This window comes from Meles meles, chromosome 2 (assembly GCF_922984935.1).
Source record: "Meles meles chromosome 2, mMelMel3.1 paternal haplotype, whole genome shotgun sequence".
Classification (NCBI taxonomy): domain Eukaryota; kingdom Metazoa; phylum Chordata; class Mammalia; order Carnivora; family Mustelidae; genus Meles; species Meles meles.
Window position 1 is genome coordinate 65733491 of NC_060067.1, and position 25646 is coordinate 65759136.

At 46.5% G+C, this 25646-nt stretch overlaps 1 protein-coding gene across 1 annotated transcript in view; it reads right to left on the reverse strand.

Moving 5' to 3' along the window:
* Positions 1 to 11846, reverse strand: part of LOC123936843 (epididymis-specific alpha-mannosidase-like) — a 62431-nt gene extending 50585 nt beyond the window's left edge. Inside the window, exons 1-3 of the mRNA XM_045997395.1 lie at positions 11832 to 11846; positions 11510 to 11590; positions 8108 to 8389 (exon numbers count right to left, since the gene is read on the reverse strand). Coding sequence (XP_045853351.1) covers positions 8108 to 8389; positions 11510 to 11590; positions 11832 to 11846 — 378 coding nt within the window. The remainder of the gene's footprint in view (positions 1 to 8107; positions 8390 to 11509; positions 11591 to 11831) is intronic.
* Between the last annotated feature and the right edge of the window lie 13800 nt (positions 11847 to 25646).

Consider the following 25646-nt stretch of genomic DNA (forward strand, 5'->3'; position numbering starts at 1 on the left):
GTAGATATATATCACATCTTCTTTATCCATTCATCTATCAGTGGACATCTAGGCGCTTTCCTTAGTTTGGCTATCGTGGACATTGCTGCTATAAAAGTTAGGGTGCACATGCCTCTTCAGATCACTAAGTTTGAATCTTTAGGGTAAATATCCAGTAGTGCAATTGTTGGGTCATAGGGTAGCTCTATTTTCAACTTTTTAAAAAATATTTTATTTAGTTATTTGAAAAGAGAGAGAGATCACAAGTAGGCAGAGAGGGGGGGGAAGCAGGCTCCCTGCCAAGCAGAGAGCCCAATGTGGGGCTCGATCCCAGGACCCTGAGACCATGACCTGAGCCGAAATCAGAGGCTTAACCCACTGAGCCACCCAGGTGCCCCTCAACTTTTTGAGGAAACTCCATACTGTTTTCCAGAGTGGCTGCACCAGCTTGCATTCCCACCAACAGTGTAGGAGGGTTCCCCTTTCTCTGTATCCTCCCCAACACCTGTCATTTCCTGACTGGTTAATTTTAGCCATTGTGATTGCTGTGAGGTGGTATCTCACTGTGGTTTCAATTTGTATTTCCCTGATGCCAAGTGATGTTGAGCAAATTTTCATGTGTCCATTGGCCATTTGTATGTCTTTTTTGGAGAAATGTCTCTTCCTGTCTTCTGCCCATTTCTTGATTGGATTATTTGTTCTTTGGGTGTTGAGTATATAGAACTTTATAGAACTTCTATAAAGAACTTATCATACTAAAGTTGGATACTAGGTCTTTATCTGATATGTCATTTGCAAATATCTTCTCCCATTATGTCAGTTGTCTTTTGGTTTTGTTGGCTCTTTCCTTGGCTGTGCAAAATCTTTTTATCTTGATGAAGTCCCAATGGTTCATTTTGCCCTTGCTTCCCTTGCCTTTGGCACTGTTTCTAGGAAGAAGTTGCTGTAGCTGAGGTCGAAGAGGTTGCTGCCTGTGTTCTCCTCAAGGATTTTGGTGGATTCCTTTCTCACAATGAGATCTTTCATCCATTTTGAGTCAATTTTTGTGTGTGGTGTAAGGAAATTGTCCAGTTTCATTCTTCTGCGTGTGCATGTCCAATTTTCCCACACCATTTGTTGAAGAACCTGTCTTTTCTCCATTGGATATTTTTTCCTGCTTTGTTGAAGATCAGTTGACCTTAGAGTTGAGGGTCCATTTCTGGGCTTGCAACTCTGTTCCATTGATCAGTGTGTCTTTTTTTGTGACTGTACCATACTGTCTTGATGATTACAGCTTTGCAATAGAGCTTGAAATCTGGAATTGTGATGCTGCCAACTTTGGTTTTCTTTTTCAACATTCCTCTGGCTATTCGCAGTCTTTTCTGTTTCAATGTAAATTTTAGGATTATTTGTTCCCACTCTGTGAAAAAGTTTGATGGTATTTTTATAGGAATTGCATTAAATGTGTAGATTGCTCTAGGTAACATAGACATTTTCACAATATTTGTTCATCCAATCCATGAGTACGGAACGTTTTTCCATTTCTTTGTGTCTTACTCAATTTCTTTCATGAGTACTCTAATGTTTTCTGAGTACAGATTCTTTGCCTTTTTGTTAGATTTATTCCTAGGAATCTTATGGTTTGGAGTGAAATTGTACATGGGATAGACTCCTTAATTTCTCTTTCTTCTGTCTTGTTGTTGGTGTATGGAATTGCACATGATTTCTGTGCATTGATTTTGTATCCCAACACTTCACTGAATTCCTGTATGAGTTCTAGAAGTTTTGGGGTGGAATCTTTTGGGTTTTCATATCATCTTTAAAGAGTGAGAGTTTGAATTCTTCTTTGCAGATTCAGATGCCTTTTATTTCTTATTTTTCCCTGATTCCTGTTGCTCAACATTCCTGACTTCTAGTACTATGTTGAATCACAGTGCTGATAGTGGACAGCCCCGCTGTGTTCCTCATCTTAGGGGAAAAGCTCTCGGTTTTCCCCCATTGAGAATTATATTCACTGTGGGTTTTCCATAGATGGCTTTTACAATATTGAGGTATGTACCCTCTATCCCTACACTGTAAAGAGTTTTGATCAAGAAAGGATGCTGTACTTTTTCAAATGCTTTTCAGCATCTATTGAGGGTATCATATAGTTCTTGTTCTTTCTTTTATTAATGTATTATATCACATTGATTTGTGGATGTTGAACCAACCTTGAAGCCCTGGAATAAATCCCACTTGGTCACGGTGAATAATCCTTTTAATGTACTGTTGGATCCTATTGGATACTATTTGGGTGAGAATTTTCGTGTCCATGTTCATCAGGGATATTGGTCTGTAATTCTCCTTTTTGATAGGGTCTTTGTCTCATTTTGGAATCATGGTAATGCTGGCCTCATAAAATGAGTTTGGACATTTTCCTTCCACTTCTGTTTTTTGGAAGAGTTTCAGGAGAATAGGTATGAATTCTTCTCTAAATGTTGGTAGAATTTAAGCCATCTGGCCCTGGTTTCTTGTTTGTTGGGAGACTTTTGGTTATTGCTTCAATCTCCTTACTGATTATGGGTCTGTTGAGGTTTTCTATTTCTTCCCGGTTCAGTTTTTGTAGTTTATACATCTCTAGGAATGCATCCATTTCTTTCAGATTGTCAAATTTCTGTGCATAGTTTCTCATAATATGTTCTTTTTTGTTTGTTTGTTTGTTTGTTTACAGCATAACAGTGTTCATTGTTTTGGTATCACACCCAGTGCTCCATGCAGTACATGCCCTCCCTATTACCCACCACCTGGTTCCTCAACCTCCCACACCCTCGCCCCTTCAAAACCCTCTGGTTGTTTTTCAGAGTCCATAGTCTCTCATGGTTCATCTCCCCTTCCAGTTTCCCTCAACTCCCTCTCCTCTCCATCTCCCCATGTCCTCCATGTTATTTGTTATGCTCCACGAATAAGTGAGACCATATGATATTTGACTCTCTCTGCTTGACTTATTTCGCTCAGCATAATCTCTTCCAGTCCCGTCCATGTTGCTACAAAAGTTGGGTATTCGTCCTTTCTGATGGAGGCATAATACTCCATTGTGTATATGGACCACATCTTCCTTATCCATTCATCCGTTGAAGGGCATCTTGGTTCTTTCCACAGTTTGGCGACCGTAGCCATTGCTACAATAAACATTGGGGTACAGATGGCCCTTCTTTTCACTACATCTGTATCTTTGGGGTAAATACCCAGCAGTGCAATTGCAGGGTCATAGGGAAGCTCTATTCTTAATTTCTTCAGGAATCTCCACACTGTTCTCCAAAGTGGCTGCACTAACTTGCATTCCCACCAACAGTGTAAGAGGGTTCCCCTTTCTCCATATCCTCTCCAACACACATTGTTTCTTGTCTTGCTAATTTTGGCCATTCTAACTGGTGTCAGGTGGTATCTCAATGTGGTTTTAATTTGAATCTCCCTGATGGCTAGTGATGATGAACATTTTTTCATGCGTTTGATAGCCATTTGTATGTCTTCACTGGAGAAGTGTCTGTTCATATCTTCTGCCCATTTTTTGATATGATTATCTGTTTTGGGTGCGTTGAGTTTGAGAAGTTCTTTATAGATCCTGGATATCAATCTTTTGTCTGTACTGTCATTTGCAAATATCTTCTCTCATTCCGTGGGTTGCCTTTTTGTTTTGTTGACTGTTTCCTTTGCTGTGCAGAAGCTTTTGATCTTGATGAAGTCCCAAAAGTTCATTTTCGCTTTTGTTTCCTTGGCCTTTGGAGACATATCTTGAAAGAAGTTGCTGTGGCTGATATCGAAGAGGTTACTGCCTATGTTCTCCTCTAGGATTCTGATAGATTCCTGTCTCACGTTGAGGTCTTTTATCCATTTTGAGTTTATCTTTGTGTACGGTGTAAGAGAATGGTCGAGTTTCATTCTTCTACATATCGCTGTCCAGTTTTCCCAGCACCATTTATTGAAGAGACTGTCTTTTTTCCATTGAATATTTTTTCCTGTTTTGTCAAAGATTATTTCACCATCTTGAAGTTGAGGGTCCATATCTGGGCTCTCCACTCTGTTCCACTGGTCTATGTGTCTGTTCTTATGCCAGTACCACGCTGTCTTGGTGATCACAGCTTTGTAATAAAGCTTGAAATCGGGGTAACGTGATGCCGCCAGTTTTGTTTTTGTTTTTCAACATTTCCTTAGCAATTCGGGGTCTCTTCTGATTCCATACAAATTTTAGGATTATTTGCTCCAGCTCTTTGAAAAATACCGGTGGAATTTTGATCGGAATGGCATAAAAGTATAGATTACTCTAGGCAGTATAGACATTTTAACAATGTTTATTCTTCCAATCCAAGAGCATGGAACGGTCTTCCATCTTTTTGTGTCTTCTTCAATTTCTTTCATGAGTGTTCTGTAGTTCCTCGAGTACAGGTCCTTTACCTCTTTGGCTAGGTTTATTCCCAGGTATCTTATGGTTCTTGGTGCTATAGTAAATGGAATCGATTCTCTAATTTCCCTTTCTGTATTTTCATTGTTAGTGTATAAGAAAGCCACTGATTTTTGTACATTGATTTTGTATCCTGCCACGTTACTGAATTGCTGTATGAGCTCTAGTAGTTTGCCACCCCAGCTTTCTTTTAATGTCCATTAGCATGATAAATGGTTTTCCACCCTCTCACTTTCAATCTTGAGGTGACTTACAGTCTAAAATGAGTCTTTTGGACACAGTATATCAATGGGTCTTCCTTTTTAGGCTGGTAAGTCTTTTTAAAATAAATGAAGGAATGGAGGGATGGGAACATGGATGGTAGGGAGAGGCAGTGTTGATGAGTCCAGTGAGCTATTTGGAGACTGTAGTTTACAGTTGTTTTCAGGACCTTCAGGGTCATGATTATTCACTCCAAGAGGATTGAATGGGTTCCTGCTGCATACTGCTTTACAGGAGCACCTACCACATCCTAAGCACTTTCCAGGCACTGAGAGTTCATGGAAGCAAGTAAAGAAAATTCTCTGCCTCCAGGGAGCTGTGCCATGAGTGATCTGCCTGGGACTCTGGTGGGTCACATCCGTCCTCAAGGATCAGGAGAGATAGTTGGGTTTGGGGGTGTCCAGTTAGGGGCCAGCCCACCCTCTGGACACCCTGAGAGACCCACTTCACTCAGACCTGCCTGACTCAGTGTCCCACCCATCCAGTATCAGCTGTGCTACCATGGGCCATTCACCTGCCCTCTTTGAACCAGGACCATCTGTGCAGCATGCACTAACTATCCCCACCATACAACCTGTTGGGAGGACATGGTGACGTAGACTGTAAGAAGTAGAGGCCAGCACCTGACACTTGGCCAGCCTCCACACTGTGCAAGGCTCCTCCTCACGACTCCACAGGCTGCAGGTTTAAGACACCAATCCAGTGAACTCTTCCCTTCACCTTCTTAGCTTTGCCACTTGGGCAACTCTCATCTTCCTGACCCTCGTGTTCAGCGACTTTTCTGAAGGAAGGTGAATGTCAGGGTGGAGACCAGGTCCACAGTGTCCTCCCAGGTGCACACATCCCACATTCATCTGAACCCAGCAGATCTGAGGAGGAGGAGTTCACTCCCATTTACACAGGCAGAACCTGCAGCTCACAGAGTGCACCCCTGCCTGAGGCTGAACCGAGTCCCAGGGTGCACCCTGTGGAGATCTGCTTCCCAGGGCCTCTCTGACCCTGCACCCCATGATGCCTTCTGCAACCCACTTTAAACGCAAACACTGGGTCACCCTGGGCAGGGCGGTCGGCTGCAAGTCACGGGACCATGCAGATGTTAGGTGAACTGGGAGGTGGGGGTCCAAAGAGACCCCATTCTGCACCAGATGAGTGCATGTCTGACTTATCAGTGTGCCATTTCACACCAATAGCCACAAAGGTGGATAAAACCAAACCTATCTTGTGGGCTGGGTCTGAGCACAAACTGAGCTAAACAAGTCATGTGAAGCACCCAGTGTACCTGCTCTGGGAGCTTCAGGCCACACAGCCTTGGATAATGGGCTTCCCTGCCCAGGAGTCCCTCCCAGAGGCCCCTGTGGACAGCAGTACATGGCGTTTCTGCCTGTCTGAGGCAATGCCCTCCCACCACAGCCAGAAGTACTCCTGCTCCACAGCGATGAAGCAGCGATGTTTCTGGAGCATGAGCTTCTGTACCACGGAGGTGTAGATGTTGGCCGCATAGGCCCACAGGCTTTCCTGTGGAGGGGGCATCCCATCACACCAGCACCCATGGAGGCTCCCAGAGGCTTGGCCTCAAGGATCCAGTACTACAATCCCCAGTGACACAGGGTCCCTCGACCCCACCATTCCCTACAGGCATCTGCCCTGGGCTCTTCCCTCTCTTCCTCCTTTGCCCATCCAACAGAGGCACATGGGGGCCGCTCTGTGCCGGACACACAGTGCTGGCTGGTCCTGAGGCAGTGACATGGCTCCCTACCTCTGATGAGATCCTGCTGTTCTAGGGAGAGAGGTGATGTTCCAGACCATGACACAGGACATGCCCAGGGGAAAAGGATGCCTTCCCCAAGGGGGCACAGTAGCTGGCCCTGACATGCCAGACCATGACATACAACGTGTCCAGAGGACACAGACAGCTTCCACGAGGGGCATAGTAGCTGGCCCTGAGGGTACAGTAGGGAGGCAGCCACTGAAGCCACGGGGTGACGGGGAGGAGGTCCAGGGACCCCATGGGGCCCGTCTGGGCTGGGATGAGGGGAGCTAATGTTGAGAATTGAAGCTGAGAGGAGCTGTACCCAGGCCTCCAGGTGGTCACAGGCACCTGCCAGCCTGTCTTCCCCAGGCTGGAGGCTCTGCAGGCTCAGCCGTGGCTGCTTCCCAAATGTGTCTCCAGGCTGGCACATAGTGGTGCCCAGAGGGGCTGCTTAATGAAATGCAAAGATCCCTGGCAGCAAGATCTCAGAAAGAGGGATCATTCCTGGGTTCCCTCAGGGAAGACCCCAACCCTCTCTGGGCTTCAGTTTCCTCTTCTGTAACTGAGGGCAGCAAGTATGCTTCCCCACCATTAAGCTATCTCCACAGGCAGTGGAGTGTCCCCGGAGAGGCTGCCCAATGCATCCTAGGACTGGACTACTCCTGGCCCCACCTCCAGCGTCAGATCCTCTTGCTGCTTCTCTATCCATTGAAGTCCATCTGCCTCTCAATAACATCCACAGAAAAGTTACTGTATCCCTAATCCCAGAGAGTGTTTGTTCTCTTCTGGGTTTCCTTCCTGTTTCCACAAAAGAGCTGGAGGTGGCCTGGGTGACAATATGCAGTCACCTGACCCAGGATCTTGAGCAAATCTTAGTCTCTTCCTGCTCCTTTTCCTGCATTCATTCCTTCTTGCTTTCACTCATTCTTGTATTTATTCATACCTGCATTCACTTATTCCTGTGTTCATTCATTTATTCATTCATTCATTTGATCATTCATTCATTCACTTGATCATTTGTTCCTCTATTCATTCATCCATCCCTGCATTCATTCACTCAATCAGCAATAGCTGGTGCACCTCTTCTGTCTGTCAGGGTGGTGAGAACATGACAGGAAATATGATGTATGAAGCCCTTGGCCTGTGAAGCTAGCCTTCTTGTGGGGACAAGGGACCGACACCAAGCCCTTACCAAATGTGCATGGAGGGGAGGAGGGGAAGGGAATGGGGCACACACAGGGATACCAGGAAGGCCCCACCAGAAAAATGTCTTTTCTGGAGCCACACACAGGACTGGGGGGACTAGGACCAGCCAGCTTGTTGGAGGAAGGTCTCTGGGCAGAGGGAACAGCCCATGCAAAGTGTTGGAGGCCTGTGCCATCCTACAGAAGGGGGACATGGGGCTCAGAAAGGGAACAGAGTCCACCCAAGGTGCCCCAGTCATGGACTGCAACCATGGCCTGAGTCAGGCCCATGTATCTTCACCTGACTATCCCTAGCATGGATGAGGAAACTGAGGCCAGAGACTAGAGCCAAGCAGCCAAAGTGAGTCTCCCTAGTCTCCAGCAGAGTCAGGTCATAACCCAAGCTGCTCTCTTGAGGATGTAGTCAACACCAGGCTTCGAACCCACCCTGGAATCTGGCAGGGAAAAGGAAGCTGAGGTCCAAGAGAGTCTGGGGGATGGTGAACAGACACCTACCTGCACCGTGTAGATCCAGCCCACGTCCATGTGACTGTGGGGAACCATGAAGACCCTGATGGGGCTCATGGGCTGGGCCACCAGGAGCTGCAGCAGCACCAGTTGCATGAGCATGGGAAGCCAGCTGGGCGGCCGCAACCCAATGGCAGGTGGGCAGGGGCTGCAGCTGGCTTTCACTTGCTGTCCACTGGCGACTGGTCCCCCAGCAGAGAACAGTGCTCCCAACACATAGAGAGGCGGGGACAAGAGCAGGAGGAGCGGCACCTGCAGTGGTGCCATCTCCTGAGCCAGAAGAGGGGGTGGCCCTTGGACATCACCATTCGGTGCTCTGCCCCTATTGCCAGAGTCTGAGCATTGATGTCAAATTTTTTATTTATTTTATTTAAATTCAATTATTTAACCTAGAACGTGTTGTCAGTGTCAGAGAAGGAGTTCAGTGACTCATCGGTTGCATATCACACACAGTGGTTCATCACATCATGTGCCCTCCTTGATGCCCATCACCCAGTTACCCCATCTCTCCACTCACCTCTCCTCCAGCAACCCTCAGTTTGTTCCTAGAGTTTTTCCTAGAGTCTTTTGGTTTGTCTCCCTCTCGGATTTCATCTTCTTTTATTTTTCCATCCCTTCCCCTATGATCCTTTTTTTTTTTCCTTAAATTCCACATATGAGTGAAATCCCATGGTAATTGTTTTTCTCTGATTGACTTATTTCGTTTAGGATAAACCAGTGCTGTCCACTTCTCAGCAGAGTCCCAAATTCCATGTGCCCCAGGGCAGCGGTCATGGAGTGCTCTCCCCCAGAGCCTTGTCTGGAGGAAGCCAGCAGCCATGTCGTGGTCATGCCAGCCTTCTGCAGGGGACACACAAGGAGGAGATCCATCCTGCCCACAGCCAGCACTGGCTCAGCAGCTCCACAAGCCAGCCACCAGCAAGCTGCTCCTCCAGCCCAGCCCCAGGTCCAGGAGTCTGTGGGGAGGATCAATAAACGAATGAAACACCTAGGGGCACCTGGATGGCTCAGCTGGTAGGCAGCCAACCCCTGGTTTCAGTTCACGTCATGATCTCAGGTTCATGGGATCAAACCCTGCATTAGGCTCTGGGACTGGCGTGAAGCCTGCTTGATTTTCTCTGTCATGCTTCCTCTCTCCCAACCTCAGCAAAAGGACTGAGCTCAATCTTCCCATCTCAAGTGCAGAAGTCCCAGGGAAAGCTTCTGATTAGTGCAGGGAGAAGGTCATAGTCCGAGACTGGACTAATCACTGTGGCCAGGGGACTGTGAGGAGGTGGTGCCCCAGCTGGAGCCCAGAGCTGAAAGGGCTTTTCCTGGAAGGGGGAGGTGGCTGAGGTGCCGCCTGAGCATGAGGGCCCGGATGACAAAACAAGAGAAGAGATAGCATCCCACACCTTGCATGGAAATAGAGGCTCTGCCTGAAACTGACCTGTGATCTGGAACTAACCCCATCACCTCTCTGGGTGGTAGACTCCCCATCTGTACTTGGAAATGGTTGGGCTAGAGATTCAGGGTCCTTCTAGCTGTTAGACTCTGTAATCTGAGCCCCTGGACAGGTGGAAGGAAAGGCATCCAAGTGGAACAATGTCTATGGGCAAAGACAGAAAAGGGGATGCCTGAATCGCTGGGACCAGCAGGTGATTCAAGCCATCCTCCCTGGGGGGCACACGTGGGCAGGAGCTGGATCGCCTGTACGAGTGCACATGGTGTGCAGAGCTCCCACTGCCAAGAGGAGGAGCTTGGCCCCAATCCTTGTCCTGGCTCTGTGTGTCTGCCCAGAATCTCCCAGTCTCCTAGCAGCAAGAGCCCATGACCCTGCCCCCAAGTCTTCACCTGCAGATCCTCAGCATCCCAGGCTGGAACTACAGCTCCAACCACAGAGAGAACCTGCAAAATCTCCAGAAAAGTGAGGCAGGTGTCCAAGGAAGCCAGATGCATGGCACCCTCCCCATGACAACCTGGCCCCACATTCATCACCAGACAAAGTGGGCTTCTCTCAGAGTTGTCCTACTTCTGCACGGTCACCTGATCCCTTTCTCTACCCAATGGGGAGGGCCAGGCCCACAGACAGGCTGTGGGGACCTGGGTCACTCAGCAAGCAGGTTACACTGTGGACATGGACCCCAGCCCAGGTCCTGTCCACACCCATTCTTTGATGGATCCCTCTCACCCCACCACCAACTCCCAATCATCATCCACCATCTACCAGACCCTCAACCTGCAGTGCAGTCCTGCTCCTCAGGGACTCCTCCTGGAGCCCTGAATAGCCAGTCCCACTTGTCCTCTGAACCCAGGAAGCCTAATTGTCCAGAGCTTCCATTCATTCACTGAACATATATATCTTGTGCCCAGCACTGGGTAATCAGCATTGACCAATGTAGGCAAGGCCCCTGGACTCACAGAGCTCTCCAGCTAGAGGGAGAAGCAGCCAAGTCACCAGGACACCAGTGATGTTGATGTTTACATTAAGCTCCCAGCAGGGCTTCATGGAGGGCTTCCTGGTGGAAGTGAAACCTGCCATGGTGTCATGGTAAAATGACTTATCCTGTTGCCAAAGCTCCAGCTGCACCTTCTCTTCCCCCTTTCCACTGTGAGCATCTCAAAGGCAGGGCTGGCTGCCCCTGAGCCACCCTCTTGTCCCCAAAACCCCAGTCACCAAGGATGGCTCAGTAGGAGTCCACAGAACTAAGGAGGAAAAGGAAGAGGCAACAGGCCAGATAACACTTTTATCTGATAAAGCAGATCTTGGGGACCATGGCTCATGCCTGCAGCCAAGTGGCTTTGGGCACTGAATCCCATTATAGGAATCCCACTGTCACAGAAGATGCTGGGCGGGGATCCTCCCCTACAAGGCAGAGCATTCCCTTCCCACTGGTGTGCATGGCCAATGCAAGAGAATAGGTCTCCTGTAGACAGCTGGTTCCCAAATAGGAGGAGAAAGGAGCTCACCTGGGAGTGCCCCAGACTCACTGAATGAAGGTCCCTCCTCCCTGGAGAACAATGAGTGAGGGGCAGAGCGAGGGGAGCCTCAGGGATGGAGTTAGACCCCCCCCATCCATCTCCCTGACTCAGGGCCACCTTATGAAGCAGGTGTGTCGTCCTGGACATCAGCATGTCCTTACTCCACCCCACCCCCACCATCATCAGGAGACAGAGGACCTGCCTGACTCTTGGGATCCAATCCATAACCACTCCCTGGAAAAAGTAGAAGGGATTTTTCGCACCCCGTTTGCAGCAGTAACATCAAACAGGGACTGTGTCAATGCCTCCCAGGGAGGCTGAGGGTAGGAAGTGAAGGGCAGGTGTAGGGTGCTGGGCCCAGCCTAGAGGATCTGCGCTGATGCGGGTCCTTGTGTCCCTGAAGGCCATGGAAGGAAGGCCAAGGCGGACCTCCGCCATGTCCTGCTTTAGTTCCATCACCTGCATGAGGTGGGGGAGGACCCGGTCCTGTCTCAGCCTGTGAGTGTGAACCTGGAGGTAAGAGCCCTCAGACCCTGTGACAGGCTCCCTGGACGTGGCCTGAAGCCCCAGCAGGCAGGCAAACCCCAGTGTGAAAATCCCCTCTGGCAAAGACCTCAGCAGAGATGCCTGGGGTGCTCCCACTCACCCCAGAATGGGCACTGTGGGGGCATGTGGGCATCCCGCCCTCCTCTCTCTGCATTCTTGCTGCTTCACTTTCTCTGATCCCTCCCTGGGTCACTGTGTCCCGTACCTGGCCTCGCGGCATGCTGGCTTTTCTCTTTGGCTCGTCCTCTGTGGTCAGCTGCAGGCACAGCCTCACAAGCAGATAGGTCTGCAGCGGCAAATGGGGTTTTGTTTCTGAGTGCTTTCTCCCTGTGTCAGTGCAGGGAAGCTTCTCCAGAAGCCTCTTATCTCCGGTCAGACCTCCCTTCCTGGTCAGGGCAGAAGGGGTCACCTGCTTCCGTCTTCACACAAGAGACTAGGTCCCTGTTTTCTTGGCACAGGGGATAGATAGCTACTCCTGGCCTCAGCCTGGGTGACCCCCTGAGCCAGAAGGGGTCTGGACAATGGAGGCAGTTCCTGTGCCTGCCTCCCCTGGATATGCTTATCCAGTGCAGTTCCTGGGAAAGCATGCTGGTCCTGGCCTCAGTATCCTCATCTGCGAAATGAGCACATGGTTCCCTCTAGGGATTTGCTGGGAACATTCTTGAGGTGGTGTGTTGTGCCCCAAGCATGGGTGCCTCCCCTGCTCCTGCTTTGCCTCTGCTCTGATCTGCGGCCTCAGAGGTAGCTCACCCTCCCTGTGCTCCTGTCCCTCAGGTCGTGCTGCAGGGTCTGGGGTCCGTGGTGGTGATGGAGGAGCGCTCAATTACAGGGACCTGGGATGTGAGCACGCTGCACCACTGGAGCTGGAGGACACGGGATGGTCCCCACAGCAGAGGTTTGGGAGCCCCTGGTTCAGGCTGAGCCTGGGAATTCCAGCCTGCCCCCAGCCTGGCTCAGGAGCTGGCCAGACCTTGTTTAGATCACTTATTGGCCTGTGTGACCTTGAGCAGTATACTTGGCTTCTCCGATTCTGTACCATCCAGAATCTGCCATGGGCCAGTGTGTGTGTGCATGCCTGTGTGTGTGTCAGCAGACCACATCACCAGCCTCTGTCCTGGGTGATTCCTGAACTGGCAAGCATATCCCAGAGGGTCTGACATCTGTCATGCTGTGTCTCACACCACACAAACCACCATCAGCTCCCGGGAACCACAAGCAGCTTCATGCCCCCTGGTCCTTCCCATGCTGTTCCCTCTGCCTGGATCACCCTTGTCCCCTTCTCTCTGGCCTGCTCTTACTCAAGCTTTGGCAGAGTCCAGGGCTGGGTCAGGTTCCTTCTCCATTCTCCTCTCCCCTCTCCACTTCTTTCCTCTTTCCCATAGATCTTTTCTGCCCACTGCACACAGCAGAGTGCCTTCTACATAGCTGGACACTTAGTCATTTGGGAATAGGTAGATGGGGGATGGATGGATGGATGGATGGATGGCCGACGAATGATGGATAGATGGATGGATGATGGATGGAAGATGCATGATGGATGGACAGATGGATGATGGGTGGATGGATAGATGGATGGGTGGATGGATTGGTAGACTGATGATGGATAGATGATGGATGAATGGATGATGGATGGTTGGGTGGATGGGTAGCGGATGGATGGATGGATGATTGATGGATAGATGGATAGATGATGGATGAATGAACAGATGGATGGATGAGTCTATGGAAGTGTGAATGTTTGAATGGGTGAAAGGATGGATGGATTGATGAATGGACTAATGGATCATGAATGGATGGATGGATGGATGGATGGATGGATGGGTGGGTGGAAGAATGGATGAAGTGGTTTCCCTTTTAAGGTTGAATTTAGTTGAACCCAGCAATATAAAGTGCAGCCCCACCAGGTGACCTCAGTGAGAAAACTCTAGGAATTGAGTGCTACACCCCATGGGAAATGAGGCCATGTATGGCCAGGACCACCTATATATTACACTAATGGGAGGCCAAAATGCAAGGGGCCCATGGCAGTGGGAGTCCTGGATGGATGTGGGCAGCCAAGGGCCTTCATCAAAGAGCCACATTAGAGTATAGGTGGGTGCGGAGTATGAGGGGAATCTGAGTGAAAACACCCTGGGGAAGCAAGTGGTTCTAAGGACAGACCACCTCTGCTCCCCCAGACAGCTCCAGCTCTCACTCGACATCCCTGCAAGGCACGAAGGTCACCATCACCTGAAGGAAATCCGGACATTCTTCATCCACTTTCGTAGCAGTGAGCCCTTGGCTGATTCTGTGACATCAAGGGGAGCCCCGGGGGCCACAGAAAAAGGAACAGGGCCAAGGACATGGAAAAGCAGCATGGGAGGATGAGCAAGGACCCCCTCCCCATAAGCTAATGGAGAAAATGGTCAGATTGGGGATTTTGTTGTGCTTTAAATAAAAATTGCGTTTCACATGTTCTCCTGGGGCTCTAGAACCAGCCTCTCCTATCCTCCCACCTGCATGATGTCTGCACACACCGCACTCCTCGTGCCCACGCAGGAGTCATCAGGAAGATCCCATAAGGCAGAGGGAAATACGCAGAGTGACAGGAAAGGCACCTGCCACACAGGCCTCTACCCCTCTTGCCCAGACCACCAGTGTGATGTGCGGGCCTATTGTGTGCCTAATGATGGGTGTGGGTGGGGTCCTGCCAGGACAGGGGGCCTTCTGAGCCTGTGGGGGGCATAGGGGTCCATTAGAAAGGCTATGGAAAGATGACCCCCAGGCCAGGTGGGCTTTGTGGGAAGAACAGATGCCCTGAGACCTGAGTTCTGACAGGCTGGGTGCTGAGAGCAGGGGCCATGATCTGCTGGGGTATTTCTATCTGCTCTCACTTCAGGGCTCCTGGGTGGCCCTCCATGGGCTGTGTTGGAAATGGTCCATGTGCCCAATGTCATGTAACGCTCTCCTAGGACAGGGACCTGGCATGGGAGTGGGAGCCTGAAGAGGATTCCCAACACCTTCAGCTCTATGGGGTCCAAGCCTCATGGAACTGATGGTGCAATGGAACCAGGGTGTCCATTGTCATTGGAGACACCTTTAGTGGCCCTTCCCATGTTGCCTCATTGCCATTTCTATGTGTACCAGGCTCAGTCCTGGGTACCTGACAAACTGGATCTGGAAGCCTCTGGCACACTGCATGATCCAGGTTCTTGACTGCAGTTTATTGATGGGAACAATGATTTGGGTCCCTGAAATCCCTCTGCCAGTGTCACCCAGGATTAGCATCCAGGCCCCTGGCTCCTTGTCCAGGTGGCTGTGCTAATATCTCAGACTGAAGGTCCTTCCCAAGATCGGACCAGGAGAAGACACCAGCTATTCACAGGATGGCGTATCCACTGTAGCCTTCTCAAGGAGGTGCTCATCTTGAAGATGAAGGATGGCCAAGTAGAGAGGCTATTGGATGTTCTCCCCTGGGAATTGAGGCACCAGGACCAGTAATATCAACATTACCTGGGAAGTGGTTAGAAATACAAATTATCGGAGCACCTGGGTGACTCAGTCAGTTAGGCATCCAACTCTTGATCTCAGCACAGGTCTTGATCTCAGGGTTGTGAGTTCAAGCCCTGCATTGGGCTCCACACTGGGCATGGAGTACAGTTTTTTTTAATGTTTAATAAAAAAATATGAATTATCAGAGGCACCTGGCTGGCTCAGTTGGAAGAGCATGCATTTCTTGATCTCAGTGTCATGACTTTGAGCACCACATTGGGTGTAGAGATTACTTAAATAAATAAAACTTTTAAAAAAAGAAATATGAATTATAAGTCAGAAGCTTTAGGGTGGGCCCAACAATCTGTGTTTTAACAAATTTTCCAGGTTATTCTGATGCATGTTCAAACTTGAGAACCACTGTTATACAGCAATCAAAATGAATCAGCTATATTTGCAGATGACCTGATACTATATATAGAAAACCCTAAAGACTCCCAAAAATCTACTGGAACTGATAAATGAATTCAGTAAATTTGCAGGGCAAAGTCAATGTACAGAAATCTGTTGCATTTCAATATGCTAATAAGGAAGCAGCAGAAAGAGAAATTAAGAAAACCATCCCATTTACAATTGCACCAAAAATAATAAAATACCTACGAATCAGCTTAACCGAAGAAGTGAAACACCCATATTCTGAAAACTATAAAACACTAATGAAAGAAATTAAAGATGACACAAAGAAATGGCAAGCCAGGGATGCCTGGGTGGCTCAGTTGGTTAAGCGTCTGCCCCTGCTCAGTGGGGAGCCTGCTTCTTCTCCCTCTGCCCACCACTTCCCATGCTTGTCTGCTCTCTCATTCTCTCTCTATGACAAATAAATAAAATAATTTTTAAAAAAAGGAAAAAACATTCCATGCTCATGGATGGAAGAACAAATATTGGTAAAATGTCTATATTACCCAAAGCAATCTACACATTCAGTGCAATCCCTATCAAAATACCAACATCATTTTTCACAGAGCTAGAGCAAACAATCTAAAACGTGTATGGTATCACAAAATACCCCAAATGGCCAAAGCAATCTTGAAAAAGAAAAACAAAGCTGGAGGCATCACAATTCCAGATTTTAAGTTATATTACAAGATGTAGTGATCAAAACGGTATGGTACTTGCACAAAAATAGACACATAAATCAATAGAACTGAATAGAGAGCCCAGAAATAAACCCATAATTATATGGTCAATTAATCTTCAACAAAGGAGGAAGGCATATGTAATGGGGGAAAATCTGCTCAACAAATGCTATTGGGAAAACCAGACAGCCACATGCAAAAGAGTGAAAATGGACCATGTTCTTTCACCATTCATAAATATAAACTCAAAATGGATTAAGGACCTAAATGTGAGGCTTGAAACCATAAAATTCCTAGAGGAGAACACAGGCAATAATTCTCTGACATTGGCCATAGCAACATTTTTCTAGGTATGTCTCCTGAGGCAAGGGAAACAAAAGCAAAAATAAACTATTGGGACTTCATCAAGATAAAAAGTTTCTACACAGTGAAGGAAACAATCAACAAGCCAAGAAACAACCTACTGAATGGGAGAAGTAACAATTTTCAAATGATATGTAGCATTTGTAAATGATATGTCTGATGATAAAGGTTTAGTATCCCAAATGTATAAAATACTAAACCTTTATCATCAGACGTATCATTTGCAAATGATACATATCATAACTGAACACCAAAAAAAAAAAAAAAAAAACCAAATAATCCAATTAAAAAGTGGTCAGAAGATGTGAACATAACATTTCTCCAAGACATACAGACAGCCAACAGACACAGGAAAAGATTCTCAACTTCACTGATCATCACGGAAATGCAAATCAAAACTACAATGACCTATCACCTCACACCTCTCAGAATGCCTAAAATCAACAACATAAAAAACAACAGGTGTTGGTGACTATGTAGAGAAAAAGGAACCCTTGTGCCCTGTTGGTGGGAATGCAAATTAGTACAGCCACTGTGGAAAACAGTATGAAGTTTCCTCAAAAAGTTAAAAATAGAACTACCCTACAACCCAGCAATCACACTACCGAGTATTTACCTAAAAAATACAAAAACACTACTTCAAAGGTATATACGCACCCCTATGTTTATTGCTGCATTATTTACAATAGCCAAGACATGGAAGCAACCTAAATGTCCATTGATTGATGAGTGGATAAAGAAGAAGTGATATATAGATATGGATATATAGATTACCAAACCATAAAAGAGAATAAAATTTTGCCATTTGCAACAATATGGATGGAACCAGAGGGTGTTATGCTAACTGAAATAAGTCAATCAGAGAAAGACAAATACCATATGATTTTACTCATATGTGGAATTTAGGAAACAAAACAAGCAAAGGGGGAAAAAGTAGAGAGAGACAAACCAAGAAACAGACGCTAAACTATGGAGAACACACTGATGTTACCATAGGGCAGGTCAGTGGAAGGATGGTCAAAAAGGAGATGGCGGGGGCGCCTGGGTGGCTCAGTGGGTTAAAGCCGCTGCCTTCGGCTCGGGTCATGATCCCAGAGTCCTGGGATCAAGCCCCGCATCGGGCTCTCTGCTCCGCAGGGAGCCTGCTTCCTCCTCTCTCTCTGCCTAGTTGTGATTTCTCTCTGTCAAATAAATAAAATAAAATATTTAAAAAAAAAAAAAAAAAGGAGATGGCGGTTAAGGAGTGCACTTTTGATGAGCACTGGGTGATGTATGGAAGTGTTAAATCACTATATTGTACACCTGAAACTAATATAACACTGTACGTTAACTATGGAATTAAAATTTAAAACTTAATTTTAAAAATGGGTGAATTATATCTACCAGCATCAACACAGGTGAGTCTCATATATATATATAATAGTAAAAGAAGCAAGAAACAAAGGAGTAATTATGATTCCATTTATACAAAGTTCAAAAATAGGGGGAACCACTCTATTATTTATAATTGCTTTCAGAGCCAATAAAAAAATAAAGAAGAGCAAAGAAATAGCTAACCAAAAGTCACAGAAAAGTTTACCTTTGGGGAGGTGGGTAGCAGAAGGACTGGATTAGGAAGAAACACAGCAGAAGCTCTTTCAATTTAATGGGTAGTTACTTCCTGGGATTTTTGCCATAATAATCATTATACTTCGCCATAATCATTATACTTCGCCAATAATCATTATACTTCGCTACTACCCAGAGAGTTTTGTTCCCTATGCTCCTTCCTCTTCCTCCCAAGCAAGATAAAGCCTGTGAGTCATGTTAACATCCCTGCTCTCCCCATCCATTTCTGACAATCTCAGGCTTTAGTTCAGGCCTCAGAGAAGCAAGCAAAAGAGAAGCTGGAAGAAGCATGGCAGTCTTGTGGCCAGCAGGGTGCAAATGGCAAAAAGAAAGGAGTCCTGTCCATCTCCATGTCCTTAGAGTCAGACACCAGCCTTCTGCCCACCCTGGGAACGGGGAGGGACTCAGCCTCTGAGCACCTGCTGAGGGCCAGCAATGCCTTTCAAACTCTCCTAGGACCACAGGTGTTCGAGAAGCTATGGTCCCCACTCTTCCACACCCCACCCTCCCCTGCTCCCCCGCAGTGGACTCCCAGCTGTCCAGGGGCTCTAGGACCCATTAAAGGTGGTCTGTGCTCCAGGCTCTCCCACTGGGCCCTCAGCATCACCTCCCCCAACAAGGGCATCAAAAGGGACAAAAAATCCCTCTTTCTACCCCTCCACAGGGTTCAGACCCAAGTCATAGGACTGGGAGTTCCAAATTTCACCCCCCATGGCCCTGCTGCACCTTGCTGAACCCACGACAAACTGTTCTTCAGTTTCCAACTTGGAGCAAGTCAAGTCCTCACATCACTTACCAAGCTGCAACTGCCTGGCATTATGCTAAGAATACTTGAAGCTGCCCATGTGTGGCAAAACTTATTGTTAGAGCTGCATCCTTGAATTTGCTACTCTGGACAAGCAGAAAAGAAGAGTGTTATAGACTCTTCCAGAGGCACCAGGGGTGGGTGTGGACGGGGTAGTGGGGGACCAAGGACACTGGGGCACTGGGGGACAGGCAAAAAGAATGCAATGTCTATAGGGGATTTAAAAACAAGGGTAAAACCAACTAAGTCTGTCTGCTTTTTGTTATCATGATGAACAAGCAATTCTAAACAATGTCAGTGATTAAAAAAAAAAAAAAAACCTCCCTCAAAATACAACTACTGCCATTATTGTTGAGAGTGTATGTGAGGTAGGCTGAATTATGCCCTCTGAAAATGTCAAGTCCTAATCCCCTAAACCTAGATGTCACCTGAAGTGCCCAAAGAGATTTGCAGACGGGATTATCTGACAGATCTAGAGATGGCCAGGTTATCCCTGATTATCTGGGTGGACCCCATGAAACCATAAGGTCCTGTAAGAAAAAGGAGAGAGGATCAGAGTCCAAGAAGGAGAAATCGAGGTGACCACAGAAGCAAGAAGCTGGGGAGGAAGAAAAGTCAGCAAGCCAAAGAACCCAGATGCCTCTAGAAGCTAAAAGGACCAGGAACCAGATTCTCCTCCTGAAACTTCAGAGAGGGGAGAGGCCATGATGACATCTTGATTTAGACTTCTCCTTTTTTAAGATTTTATTTATTTATTTGAGAGACAAAGAAAGTGCATGAACAGGGAGAAGGCTGAGGGAGAGGGAGAAGCAACAACCTCCCTGCTGAGCAGGGAGTCTGATGCGGGGCTCCATCTGAGGACCTTGGATCATGACCTCAGCCGAAGGCAGACACTTAACTGACTGAGCCATCCAGGTGCCCCTTGATTTAGACTTCTGACCCCAGACCTGTATTAAAATAAATGTGTGTGTGTGTGTTTTTCAAGCCACCAAGGTTGTGATAATGTGTTACAGCAGCCACGGGAGAAGAATACAATATGTAAGCTTCCAATTAGCTCATCTTAATGATTTTTCCTTTCTTAAACATTTATTCTACATAGAAGTTGATTCAAAGGCTCCTGGATGGGGGCCGGTCACTCATCCAGAAAGACTGACCCATGATTAGAACTTCGGGATTTTCAGCCTCACCCCATATTCTGCAGAGAGGGAAGAGGGATAATGGGGTTAATAACTGATTAGGCCTACATTAGGAAACCTTCATAGAAATCTCAATCCTGTGGGTTGAGAGAGCTTCTGGGCTGGTCAACACAACTACATGTGGATGATAATGCATCCCCAGTCCATGGGGACAGAAGCTCCTATTGGGAGCTGGAATATTGGGATATTAGAATTGTCTCTGTTCATTCATATCCTTTACTTATACCCTGTTCGTTCATATCCTTTATTATGTTCATTCATATGTTCATTCCTATCCTTTACTGTGTCCTTTATCGTAAACCAGTAAACATGCATTTTCCCTGAGCTCTGTGAGCTATTCTAGCAAACCTCAGGAAGGGGTTATTGAACCAAGGAGGAGGTCGTGAAAGCCCTGCTTTATAGTCCATTGGTCAGAAGTACAAGTAACAACCTGGAACTTTTGATTGGTGTCTGAAGTGGGAGCACTCTTACTGGATTGACCCCTTAATCATGGGACCTGACGCTAACTCTAGCTAAAGAGTGTCAGAACTGAACTGAATTATAGGGCACCCTGTTGGTTCTGAGGGAGGATTGTTTGCTCTGTGGAAATCCCATCTATGTGGTGTCAGAAGTGAAGCGAGGCATTGTAAATGCAGATAGTAGTGTGAGAGTAATGGGGAAACACAGAGTTTTTCTTTACAGATTAGTCTGGTAGGATAACATTTCATATAACCAAGTGTCTAATATTGACCGGTGAATTTTAATGCAATTTGAATAAAACCAAAAGGCACAATTTAGGCAACCAGTAAGTTATACCACTGAGGTAACATTCTATTTTCTTATTTAGAGCCTTAGTTTTGAAACAGTTAACAATTCTAAAAGGCAAAATATATTTTTTAAGATTTTAAGTCATCTGGGAGCTCCTGGATGGCTCAGTCGGTTGAGCAGCTGCCTTCTGCTTGGGTCATGATCCCAGGGTCCTGGGATCGAGCCCTGCATCAGGCTCCTTGCTTGGCAGGGAACCTGCTTCTCCCTCTCCCCTGCTTGTGCGTGCGCACGCTCTCTCTCTCTCACTCTCTCTCTCTCAAATAAATAAATAAAATCTTTAAAAAATAGATTTTAAGTAATCTCTATACCCAGTGTGGGGCTCAAACGCATGAACCTGAGATCAAGAGTCTATGTTCAACTGACAATGCCAGCCAGACACCCCTTACTCATGTTTATTGGTTTATGATAAAGGACATAATAAAGGATATGAATGAACAGCCGATAGAAACAATTCCAATATCCCAATATCCAAGTTCCCAACAGGTTCTTCTGCCCCCATGGAGTTGGGATATATCACCTTCTGCAGGTAGATGTGTTGACCAATCCAGAAGCTCTCTGAACCCATAAGATTCAGATTTCTACGAAGGCTTCCTAATGCAGGCCCAATCAGTTATTAACCCACTTCCAGCCTCTCTCCCCTCCCTGCAGAATATGGGATGGAGCTGAAAAGTCTCAAACTTCTAACCATGGGTCAATCGTTCTGGATCAGAGACTGACTGGCCCCTATCCAGGAGCCCACCGAGAGTACCATCATTAGAAGAAAAGATACACCCATCACCCAGGAAATTCCAAGGGACATAGGAGCTCTGTCAGGAACCAGAGTCAGAGACCAAATATGAGAACAATAATTTTTCCTTTTTCCTCTTATCACTTAGGGTTTTGGAGCAATGACTGATATATAGATTTCCCATTATTTCACAAATCATAAGAGCAAAGATCAAACTGTTAGGTAGCTATCAAAGGTATTGAATAAATAGTTGTACTTGTCCTTCCTTTATGAACTTGGAGGAACTTGAACCCCCTTGTGTTGTGAAACCAACAACTGGCCCATAATGATTCTGAATTTCATTAAGAAATGTGAAGGGGGTACCCTGAAAGACACTGACCACCCCCACCCTGGGGCATCTGGGTGGCTCAGTGGTTTAAGCCTCTGCCTTCGGCTCAGGTCATGATCTCAGGATCCTGGGATCGAGCCCCACATTGGGCTCCCTGCTCAGCAGGGAGCCTGCTCCCCCTTATCTCTCTCTGCCTGCCTCTCTGCCTACTTGTGATCTCTCTGCCTGTGTGTCAAATAAATAAAATCTTTAATAAAAAAAAAAGACACTGACCCCCATGGAGTTCAATAAAGAAAAATTTTAAGCAAAAGAGGAGGCATTGAGGGGCGCCTGGGTGGCTCAGTGGGTTAAGGCCTCTGCCTTCGGCTCAGGTCATGATCCCAGAGTCCTGGGATCGAGCCCCGCATCGGGTTCTCTGCTCAGTGGGGAGCCTGCTTCCTCCTCTCTCTCTCTGCCTGCCTCTCTGCCTACTTGAAATCTCTGTCTGTCAAATAAATAAATAAAATCTTTTTTTTAAAAAAAAGAGGAGGCATTGAAGCAATATCTAGATCTATTTTGGAATATGAAATGCCCACAATGTCACAAATAGTTTTTTTTAAGATTTTGTTTATTTATTTGACCGACAGAGATCACAAGTAGGCAGAGAGGCAGGCAGAGAGAGAGAGGAGGAAGCAGGCTCCCCGCTGAGCAGAGAGCCCAATGCGGGGCTCGATCCCAGGACCCTGGGATCATGACCCGAGCTGAAGGCAGAGGCTTCAACCCACTGAGCCACGCAGGCACCCCACAAATAGTTTTATTTCCCATTTATTACTGCAAATAATTTGTCATAGAGAGGTGAGGGTATTAAAATTATCCCCTCTGAGTGTCAAAAATGCTAGGTACTCCATCAGGAGGGTGAAGAGGTAGTCATAAGCTTCTGCCCAATTAATTTCATTCCCCATCTCTGCCAGGTTTCCTCTTGGAAAGGGGGTAAGGTGGAACTTGCTGGTCTCCAGGTCCTCATAGTGCAAACAGCTTAGGGTTCCTGGAGTACCTCCTCTCTTAATGCCCCAGGAGGGGTAGAGTTCTAATGTCCTGAAAGTCCTGATGTCTTTGTGACTTCTCAGTCATGCATTAGATGGCTGATGCAAGATGCAAGAGCAGGAAAGGCAGTTTAGAAGGAGGCCATCTGCTTCTGGAGTTATGGGGGATAAGATATTCTAAAATGCTCTTCTACCACACTCAGAGGGTGCATAAATTACAACAAACTTTCCTTTAAATGCATGGCTGAATTTGCAAGAATATACAAGAAATCCCCAAAGGTGGCCAGGAGGGAAGTGAATACTAAAACCAAATGCATCAACAAGGATCAAATCCAGAGCTACCAATAGCAGAAATATGGGGGATGGGAGACTAGGTCTGCCATTGAAAATCTTCCAATCTGGGGTGCCTGGGTGGCTCAGTGGGTTAAAGCCTCTGCCTTCGGCTTGGGTCACGGTCTCAGGGTCCTGGGATCGAGCCCCGCATCGGGCTCTCTGCTCAGCGGGAGAGCCTGTTTCCCACCTCTCTCTGCCTGCCTCTCTGCCTATTTGTGATCTCTGTCTGTCAAATAAATAAATAAAATCTTAAAAAGAAGAAAAGAAGAAGGTCTCCCAAACTGTGAAAAGGCACCAGTTTGTATATTCTGGTTATAGATGGAAATAACTAAACACACATTTGAAAAAACAAATTCAGAGATTTTGTAATTATGGGATTGCTCTCAACCAGATCTGGAGGTTTGTGCACAACGGAAACAACCACAGATCCCTCCTGGAGTAGGTTTCTCAAGGAGGCCTATTAAGATTCCCCCAAATTAAGTTCAGTCAAATATTATACATGCACAATCACACAGAGAAAGAGAGAAACAAAGCACCATAATGAGTCGCAGAAACAAAAAGCAACTGATTCTGGAATTATCAGATATAAAGTATAAAATGACTTTTTATAAAATATGTAAAGAAATTAAAGGTGACTGAAGAAAAAACAAACAAACCTTCAAGATTAACCAGGCAATGCTAAGAACATCCATGGACTTTATCCACTACATGCCAATAGCAGCCCTTCTCCCCAGGCTGTGACAGTCAAAAATGCCTCCAGACTCTGGCAAATATACCCTGGGGGACAAATCACCCGCAGTTGAGCACATCCTGTTCTAGAGCAAGGTACAGGATCAGATACTATAGAAAACAGGTAACTGAGCAAGCAGCAAAATCACACAAAATTTTGGGGTGCCTGGGTGGCTCAGTGGGTTAAGCCTCTGCCTTCGGCTCAGGTCATGATCTCAGGGTCCTGGGATCAAGACCCGCATGGGGCTCTCTGCTCAGCGGGGAGCCTGCTTCCCCCTCTCTCTCTGCCTGCCTCTTTGCCTACTTATGACCTCTCTCTCTCTGTCAAATAAATAAATAAAATCTTTTTTAAAAATCACAAAAAATTTTGAAATAAGATGAGATGTTGTCAAACCTAAAAAGCCATCAATTTTTGAGATTTGCCACTCTTCAGGTAATGCTAAGAATGTGAATACACTACAAAGTGTGAATCAAGTTATTAAATCACAACAAATGAAAGATGTAGCACAATTTCAGAGAATTTAAATGTGAAAACAAGTTGCAGTGAAAATATTAATTTTAATAAAGCAAAAGAGAAAGAGAAAATTGACCAGGCAGACTTGAGGGAAAAAAGAAAAACCTTCCTGAAACTTCAACTGGTAAGAATTATATCGTGATTCTAGCCTCTGTACACTGAAGAAAATGTCTGCATGTGTATGTATGTGTGTACAGAAAAAGTGACAGCATTACAAGAAGTTAACAAATCCACGAACATAATGAAATAATTGATAGATCAAGCAGACAACACATTAACAAGGTTACTGAAAATATTTTAAATGCTATTAACTTCTCTTTTCATTCATCTAGCAAATGGGCAAAGATCTTAAGGAGGTGAGAGCAGAAACTCATGTTGATATCTGAAAGAAGAGCCTTGTCAACATTGAAAATAAAACTGCCTGTTATTATACCAGCGAAAGATTAGTTTATTCCAGAACAATAGAGAATTGCAACCCAAGACAAGCAACCAGTAGCAAAACCATAGGTGTGGACGCCCTGCAAAGAAGAGGAACACTCTTTTATAGAGGAAAGGGGGAGTTAGGAGGACTGTTGAAAACATAAAGTCCATTGGCGTAAACCAGAAGTTTGAAATATAACAGCTTCTTTTTTTTTTTAAGATTTTACTTATTTGACAGAGAGAGAGATCACAAGTAGGCAGAGAGGCAGGCAGTGAGAGAGGGGGAAGCAGACGCCCCACTGAGAAGAGAGCCTGATGTGGGGCTCGATCCCAGGACCCTGAGATCATGACCTGAGCCAAAGGCAGAGGCTGAAACCACTGAGCCACCCAGGTGCCCCAAGTATAGCAGCTTCTTATTGGCTGGATTGTTGCTAGAGAAGTAGTAAGCCCATCCTCCTCCTGCTAAGGATAGTCATGTAGTAGCTGAAGTAGTATCTACCTGCAAGGTTCCTTATGCCTCTTTCTGTTGTATTTGCTCTTGACTGGATGCCATAAGAGCTC